Source organism: Ostrea edulis, chromosome 5 (assembly GCF_947568905.1).
Source record: "Ostrea edulis chromosome 5, xbOstEdul1.1, whole genome shotgun sequence".
Lineage (NCBI taxonomy): Eukaryota > Metazoa > Mollusca > Bivalvia > Ostreida > Ostreidae > Ostrea > Ostrea edulis.
In genome coordinates, this window is record NC_079168.1 from 4,166,700 (window position 1) to 4,176,085 (window position 9,386).

Sequence of the window (9,386 nt, forward strand, 5' to 3'; positions counted from 1 at the left end):
GCACAAAATGGAGAAAACACGAAGCTCAAATCAAAGGTTGGACATAGCACGCACGCTGCAGGCCGGCGGAGAACCAACATCACCATTGTCGACGAACGCCAGAAAGGTTTGTGGAATCAACAATAATTTAATCTTAATTTCTTTACATCCCTGTTTTAGTACGCAAGATCGGTAATAGGGTGCCAGTATTTAATACAACATTATTACAACAGTAAAACGTTAAGGCGCATCGATATCGGGGGTGTCTGAAAAAGTACATGTGTAGCATTACATTCGGGATCAAGATTTCGTTATTTCTTTTGGCCTTCTTTGACTTTTACTCAGGCACGTAACGTCGTTGAAAGGGGGTGGGGGTAATTTCACAGTTGACAAGCAGAAAAGGGACAACATTCTTGCTAAGCATAAAAAGGACAATAATAAAAAAGTAAATCAGTTAAATAAAAACTATAAAACCTAACGTATGTTCGTTTACCCAAATTTCGAAATCCTACATTGTGCATCAAACATTCTTTCCGTTCAGTACTGCTATCAAAAATAGAGGTCAGTCTATATACCTATAAAATAGCGATAAATGAACATTGTCCAAAAACAGGGAGGGTAGGGTTGGAGATAGGTCCCCTGGTACTAACGAGTCTGTTACTTTTATTCATATCTTGTAAAACTTTATACCTTCTGTTTTAAGTGTTGTATTATTGGATGGAGGCAGCCAGGGCCGGGACGATAACAGAAAACGGAGTAACGTTGGTAAGACATGGGAATGTGCAGGCATTATTTACGGAGTAACGTTGGTAAGACATGGGAATGTGCAGGCATTATTTACGGAGTAACGTTGGTAAGACATGGGAATGTGCAGGCATTATTTACGGAGTAACGTTGGTAAGACATGGGAATGTGCAGGCATTATTTACGGAGTAACGTTGGTAAGACATGGGAATGTGCAGGCATTATTTACGGAGTAACGTTGGTAAGACATGGGAATGTGCAGGCATTATTTACGGAGTAACGTTGGTAAGACATGGGAATGTGCAGGCATTATTTACGGAGTAACGTTGGTAAGACATGGGAATGTGCAGGCATTATTTACGGAGTAACGTTGGTAAGACATGGGAATGTGAAGGCACTATTTACGGAGTAACGTTGGTAAGACATGGGAATGTGCAGGCACTATTTTGAAGTCCAACACACGATAAAACGAATATTGGGAACCAAATTTGATTCATATTTGTAGATACGGTTTGACAAACATTCTAGTCTAGCTGTGCCTTCCCTGGTAGACAAATATCCACTCTATCGAATACCCACACTGGGTACGATCGTGTATCTCCTCCAGTCCAATCAACAGTATGTAATGGTAAGCAATCTCCGAATTATTACAGAACTTAACGTTTCTAATGTCGCCGTTTCAATCTAGATCTTATTCCTGGGTTGGCATGACAATGTATTTATTTCATATTCTGTAACATGATGTATGCCAACATGTTTGGTGACTCAATAAATGAAATGAATTGAATATAGTTTATGCATGTATTTAATTCTTGATATATTTTTATGACGCTGATTGATTGATTGAATATTGTTTAACGTCCCTCTCGAGAATATTTCACTCATATGGAGACGTCACCACTGCTGGTGAAGGACTGCAAAATTTAGGCCTATGCTCGGCGCTTATGGCCATTGAGCAGGGAGAGATCTTTAACGTGCCACACCTGCTGTGACACAGGACCACGGTTTTTGTTGTTTCATTCGAAGGACCTCCCCATTTAGTCGCCTCTCACGACAAGCAAGGGGGTATGGAGGACCTATTCTAACCCGGATCCCCACAGGACTTTATGACGCTGGAGATTTTAAATTGGAATGTAACACATTTTTATTGCTTCTGTGTTTTATTTTTCAATAACTTAGCATACATGTAAGAATTAACATCATCATAAACGCTTAAGTATTCCCTCCCCTGAAATCATCCTTAACCATATTCAAAGTACTGAATTTAGTTATAATGTTTACATGAAAAGGTGAAGATAACGAACAGTCATCAATCATAAAACTGCATAGAAAACAAACCCACAAGTAGGGCAAACACGGAGCGCTAAACATACCAGCGGTGGGATCAGGTGTCTAGGAGGAGTAAGCACCCCCTGTCGACCACTTACATCCGCCGTGAGCCCTCTGTCTCGAGAAGGTAAACAGAGTAATCCGTAGTCAAAATAAGTTGATAAAAACTGCCTAACAATTAGCATGAAACACGTCAGACAACATTTAATCCAATGATAGGTTATATTGGTAAATTGGATCGTTAGAACGACCCTAAAATTTACGAACAACTTACTTTAAACGAAGCTGTTGAAATCCCTGTAACAGCAACTCATTTGTCATTAGCCTGCCTCGATACCAAAGTCTATGTGATTGGGTTTTAAAATTCTTCGTGCAGATTACGCTTTTTATGAATTAATTTTATGCATGATCCGTTTATATTATATAACCTGGTTTTGGACAATTCACACTTTTCAAACTGGAAAGTGGTTTATGTAAAAACCAACCAACCAAATGCTTCAAGCAGTCTAAGTTATATAAATACTAAAACACAAAGATTTCTCCCTACCTTTTAATTCCCAAATTTCCAATGTATCTTTCATGAAATCTATTGGCACAAAATTCTGAATTCGATAAGATGCATGTACTACAGCCACAGCAAAATATTGAACATATGCAATGTGAAACACCAACCGAAAGATATCAATGGCACAAACAGTGAAAATGCCAATATGTATTGGAAAACGCGTCGAAAATGTATCATGATTTACGGTAAATATGCACCTAAATATTTTGACGATATTGAGATTATAGGTTGTACAGGATTTCATTAATAATTACTTGAATATGATTTTCTATAGGTTATGTGTAAGAAAACGATAGAATTAATTTACTGTTCAATTACCATACATAAAAATAGTGTCAGAATAGGACAAGTCCCCCGTGCCATTCTCTAGATCGCCAACAGAACCGATCGCGGTAGCTCAGTGGTAGAGCGTTCGCAACATAGCCGGGAGGTCGTGAGTTCGAGCCCCGCTCAAACCTAACATGTTAAAATACGTAGTGAGTGATTGCTCCTTCGCCAAATTCTCGGCATTTAGAAGAGAGAATCACGAGTCTTTCGGATATGACCTTAAAAACGGAGGTCCCGTATCGCGGCAGGCGTTAGCACGCTAAAGAACCCACACTACTACGGCCCTGAGCGCTAAGCATAGGTCTAAATTCCTTGTACTTCACTTACAACTGGTGACCTCTCAATATGAGTAAAAAAAAAAAAGATTGAAGGATGCAAAACAACCAATCAATCCAACAACAGATATACTGAGAATAAACAACTTCACGTATATTTCAAAACATTCATGAACAATATCTACTTTTAGGCATCTGTACTGTCAGGCCTGATAAAGGAGATTATTTGGATTTGGCCTCAGTGGGATCATAGGAACCATTTTGAAGAATACTCTCTAAGTGTCATTCAGGCTGGGCTGACGACTCCAGACAATAGAGAAGAACGGGAGTTCTGCATGTGTGTATTTGATTCTGAAAGTAGCGAAAACACGTGTTTTCACAATTCCCAGTCAGAAAGAGAAAGTGGCGTGGTACATATAAGCTTCGTGGAATGTGATATAAAATATACTGTAAAATATGTGGAAATTAGAGAGGATTTAGCTGCTGAATATCTTAAACGAAAAGCGAATGGGATTAATGACAGGTAAAAAGCTTCACCCTGCATGCTAGCATTCCGATACAGCATATACGGATTTATTATTTATTTCGGATTAATCATTACTATTATGTGTAAAATAACATTCTCCAGATCGAAAGTTATATATCGATAATAAACAATAGCAATAGAAATCATCCTGACTTCATCATCCCCAGTTGCTAGAACACAAATTGCTGGTAAACAGATGTTTCTATATATACAAAATATGGTGCTGGATACAAATTACTTCAAATGTGTGCATATGATTGGCATTTATTATTACATATATTGCAATCACTATCAAAATTACGATGCAATATTTCTATCACTTTCAGATCAGATGTTATACTGGATATAGATGTCGATTTTTTAAATTTCACGGATGCCAGTAAATTTCTTGTCCAAGCCAACATAACACGATACGATGTAGAGGACCTGGACTCCAATTTATCTCGTTTATTCTGTCCAAAGAATGGATCGGGGGAAACCCTCATCGATAAACGCATCACCCAGTTTATAAACAATGTCATGATTTTCAAAAACGATGGGCATCCTTTTTCTAAATACAATTCAACGAAACTCTATAACTACGGAAAGAAATATTTTCAAACACGTACCATGGAATGGCTACCATACACATGCGCAGTGACAGAGATTCAGAAAAATCTGTTCCTCTCTCGTTTTCTCCGTTCTGTTGTGACATTTACAGTTCCCCAATTAGAAGCAATCAAGAAGACGGGGTTCTGTATGAATAATGTACAACAGAATGTTAAGAAATTACCAATTAAAGAGTTCCACGTATGTACGGGTGAGAATTACAGATTTAATAAACAGAGCTTTCATTTGGATCCTGGAAAACTCAAAGAGAGGATAATGAACTTCATGGATACTCTGACACATATAACGAAACTTCCGGTGAAGTTAGTGACCGTCTGTAGGTCTGTTAGAGACGGGTTCACAACCCGAGCAACGGAGCCTCATTTTGAGAGACTAATTCTGAAAGGTTTACAAAGAAAACTCGCACACACAAAATTATTCTACGACCAAAATCTTCTTGGGAGATATAAGACATCTAGGAGCGTCGGACAAAATTAAACCTTCAGATATTATTACAACACTATATTTCGTAATGTATGAAAAATGATTTTGCCAACCTGGGTTTTCTGTCATTTATCAGATAAACACTTAAACTGATCAATTTGATTTTGAATTCCTATCAAAATCAATTTATACTTGAACGACAGAAAGAGTGAAACAAGTTTGAGAATAGATATGTACATGTATATGTAGGTCTATTTATTATACGATGTCAAATATACAATACAATTGTTACAAACATTCATGACATACAGGACACTTTTACATGGACATCACAAATAAAACAATAGTATTAATGTCGACATCACAAATAAAACAATAGTATTAATGTCGACATCACAAATAAAACAATAGTATTAATGTCGACATCACAAATAAAACAATAGTATTAATGTCGACATCACAAATAAAACAATAGTATTAAATGCCGTCTGAGGCGTTTCATGTCATTTATTGCCCCAATCCTTGTATACGAATTTTGATTCCGTTTACCTGATCAAGATATAGGGCTCATGGTGGATGTGACAGGTCAACATGGTATGCTTACTCCCTCTAGACACCTGATTTCACCTGTGTTGTGTCCAGGGGTCCGTGTTTGGCTTTCTCTCAATTTTTGCATTCTTTATACGATTTGCTTGATTGGTCACTGTCCGCTATCTTCACTTGTTCATTCAGTAAAAGGAAATTTCATGGTATCGATTGATTTATTAACACTTTTAAACAGGGTTACTGATCAATAAATGGAGATTTAGTCTTGATTTTTAATGAGTGCTGGAAACATATTCTTGTCTTTAATCCCATTATAACAAACGGACAAGACTTGTGTGTAGAACAATAAAATCCACATTGGAGGCAGATCTAGTATTTCGTGAAGATGCACCTGTATTGAGATGAAAATGTTCAGACAAGAAAGAAAGTGCCTTGTCGTCAAGAATGATATAATCACCCCCAGTCCTCAATGTTCGGTAAATCAAGAGAGGTGAGCACATTGTAATTAACAGAGTCTAAAGGAGACAGATTGACAATAAATCTAACTCCTTTGTTTTGACAAATGGCAATGACGATAATTATCGTGATTATTAAACTTTACAGGCAGTGAAAAATGCACCGGATGTGTAATTAGTTTAAACGCTTTATTTATTCGAGGTCACCACAAAAGTACCTAGGTAAGTAATTATTTATGTAGGTCCACATTGTGTTTACACTACGTCGGGCAACAGAAGCTCTCGAAAGTTTTTATAACTGACTATATGAAGACAATAGAATAATTATAAGTACAGAATTGAAGTTAAACACCTGCGAACCTAAACCTAAAATGCAGAGGATGACATGCAGGCAGAACTACGCTAAACAATCGTATAAGGTATTACATGTACATATACATGTATCTACAGATATTAATCAAAGTACTGAGAGTACTGATCAGCGGAAGAATTTATACATTTACTAAAAATTGATTCAAGATGAACAGTCACAGCTGAGTATTTCTGCTTCCCCACGACCGTCAATTTCCCATATTTATGTAGCAATATTGCATAACCACCTGTATATGGTGTTTATATCTCTCAAATGATTCGATACGCAAGAGCTTGTTCTGTGTATGATAAGTTTTACATCGACATTTTGAAGTCCGCATATCGAAACTTCAATGGTCGTTATAACGATCTAATTTACCAATAAAACCTGTAGATGGATAAAGTGCTGTTTGACGTGTTACCAATTGAGGCCTTTCTGTACACACTGATTTTGACTATGGGTTATTTCTTTTACTCCATCGAGATATAGGGCTCACGGTAGATGTCCATGTCGACAGAAGATGCTTACTCATTAAAGGCACCTGATCCCACCTTTGGTATGTCCAGGGGTCCGTGTTTTCCCTACTCTTAATTTTATATCCTTTATAGGAGTTATGAGGTTAATCACTGTTCGTTATTTTCACTTTTTCATCAACACAACTAAATATAAAATTTCTCATAAAAACAAAGTGCTGTAACGTTCGTCAGCATAAGAAAATTTTGTAAAAAATAAAGTACAGAGAATTTCACTATACAATATGGATAACCACTTCCGCTCCAACCTGGGGTTCAACTCACGACCTGCGAAACCATATCTCAGAGCAGCATGTGACCAGTGCTATTGACCACTCGACCATCTAGGAATGAAATATGTGTACAGACGAAATAAATGCCTTCTGAGCAAACGGATTGGCTTTCTCAGGTTTTGGTATCTATGTAAACCAAAGACTAAAAAGTAAACGGGAAAGCTGTCCAAAACCACGTGGGCTTCAGTGATCAGCTACTGCACATGTATCAGCGCGATCAAAATTAGTTACTCTCGTGAATGACCAGATATATTGAGTAACTACGAAGATAAAAAGTGGTCGATGTGCATTTACATGAAAAGTTTATAGATTTTATTAATACATACATGTACATACCATGAATTCATGCTTTTGAGAAACACCATAGAAAATATGTACAAGCATGATGAAATTCCATCGGGAAAATGGGTAACATTATGTGAGAATATTTAACATTATGTGAGAATATTTAACATTATGTGAGAATATTTAACATTATGTGAGAATATTTAACATTATGTGAGAATATTTAACATTATGTGAGAATATTTAAAATTAGAAACAGAGAGAAAGTTCCAATAACATTAACAATATTTCGTTTCATTGATTATCGTATTCATGCGCACAAATGGCGGAAGGTGAATTAAAGCTTTAGTGAATAAATCCCTTACCTGTGTATTACGCCCGGTCACAGCTGATACTGTAAAACCAGTGGAATATATTTTACCACTTGGTGAAATATGGAGAATGGAAAAACGACTATTTATTGTGTTAAGTTGAAATAAAATTCCTTGGTTTGACTGGGGTTTTTTTTTTGGTATATTTCTAACAAACCTTTCATCAGAAACATAACTTCCAAGAATCTAATATTCTGTATAAAAGCTCAAATATATTGTGTAAATACATGTAGTTGACACGGGTGATTTTATTCCCTTTAAAGCCACTGTTTGATGGACAGTTCTCTTCAATAAAATTTATTTCATCTCTGATGCAATATTGAAACACTATAAAGACGCAAATTTTACAGTAACAATACTTGGGTTTATGATGATCATGATAGATCGAATGTTGACGATACAGTGAATATCAGAATAATTTCCAATGTGACGTATTGCAAAAAGTCCATCCATTCCCAATTCATAAAACTAACAGAGCTGAAGAAAACGCGAAACTCAAATCATAGGTCGGATATAGGACTGATGAATGGGCGAGTAATACCTATAATAGTTTATCATTGAGAGAGAGAGAGAGAGAGAGAGAGAGAGAGAGAGAGAGAGAGAGAGAGAGAGAGCAGTGCACTAGGCCACTTGACGGTCTAGACAAGTTAATGACATAATCTTAAGATCATAATAATTTCACATTGCATATGAACTATTTTATAAAGCACAGAAATTGTAATATTAAGGGGAATATTTTAAATATAAAGCACTAAAATGATTCAATGACGCGAACAATGAAACATTTAAAAGTTTCCTGACAACCCGTCCTTTTATCAAGACAGGTGCAAACTAAATATATATGAACAAAAACAGCATAATACCTACGCTAAACTAAGATTTGTCTGCATTATTATTGTAAGGGCTAAACTAAGATTTGTCTGCATTATTATTGTAAGGGCTGAAGCTTGAACTTCATAAAACACACTCGATGAGTTGTTCCGATTGCATGCAATTTGATCTCCAATTAACCCAACCTAATTAAGGCTCAATTTAATTAATGAAAGTCAAAGGCCCGTTAAAGTCTGTCGTTTATAATACTTAGATCTTAATTAGTCGCACATGGACAAATTATTCGCCTAATGGTGTTTTTAGTACATTATGTAGAATGATATTGAAATCATATAAATGACATGATAAATAAACCGTCTAAAGGAGCAATCACAATGCATGGGACAATTCCACCAAATGGTTCAAGTTAAAAGTTGAATCAAAATGTTTTGCGAAATAACCTAGAATGGGTGAGGTGCGTGACAACAAAATATACATTAGATAACGTGCGTGCAACAAATAAATACACTGGATGACGTGTGTGACAACAAATAAATACACTGGATGACGTGTGTGACAACAAATAAATACACTGGATGACGTGTGTGACAACAAATAAATACACTGGATGACGTGTGTGACAACAAATAAATACACTAGATGACGTACGTGACAACAAATAAATGCACTGGATGACGTGTGTGACAACAAATAAATACACTGGATGACGTGTGTGACAACAAATAAATACACTGGATGACGTGTGTGACAACAAATAAATACACGGATGACGTGTGTGACAACAAATAAATACATTGGATAACAAATCTTTACGCATATGATAATTTCATGACATTCAAATAGACAAATGTCTGCTAATGAAGAAGATACCCTTATGGTTGAACCATGGTGTCATGAATGCCCTTTTAAGTTCATGAATGAATGAAGACAAACCGTTTTTTATTCATTTTATTTCATTCCGCCA

At 36.3% G+C, this 9,386-nt stretch overlaps 1 protein-coding gene across 1 annotated transcript; it reads left to right on the forward strand.

Moving 5' to 3' along the window:
* Positions 1–5,523, forward strand: LOC125652006 (uncharacterized). Its single transcript, XM_056167062.1, has 5 exons — positions 1–106; positions 683–744; positions 1,229–1,351; positions 3,411–3,742; positions 4,072–5,523. Exons 2-5 carry the CDS (start codon positions 697–699, stop codon positions 4,829–4,831), a joined length of 1,263 nt encoding a protein of 420 aa, XP_056023037.1. The 5' UTR covers positions 1–106; positions 683–696; the 3' UTR covers positions 4,832–5,523.
* Positions 5,524–9,386: the final 3,863 nt, after the last annotated feature.

Coding starts and splice junctions, on each gene's coding strand:
- LOC125652006 (XM_056167062.1), top strand. CDS start 697: ATGGAGGCAGCCAGGGCCGGGACGATAACAGAAAACGGAGTAACGTTG. Junction 745..1,228: donor CAGAAAACGGAGTAACGTTG/GTAAGACATGGG, acceptor TCATATTTGTAG/ATACGGTTTGACAAACATTC. Junction 3,743..4,071: donor GCGAATGGGATTAATGACAG/GTAAAAAGCTTC, acceptor TATCACTTTCAG/ATCAGATGTTATACTGGATA.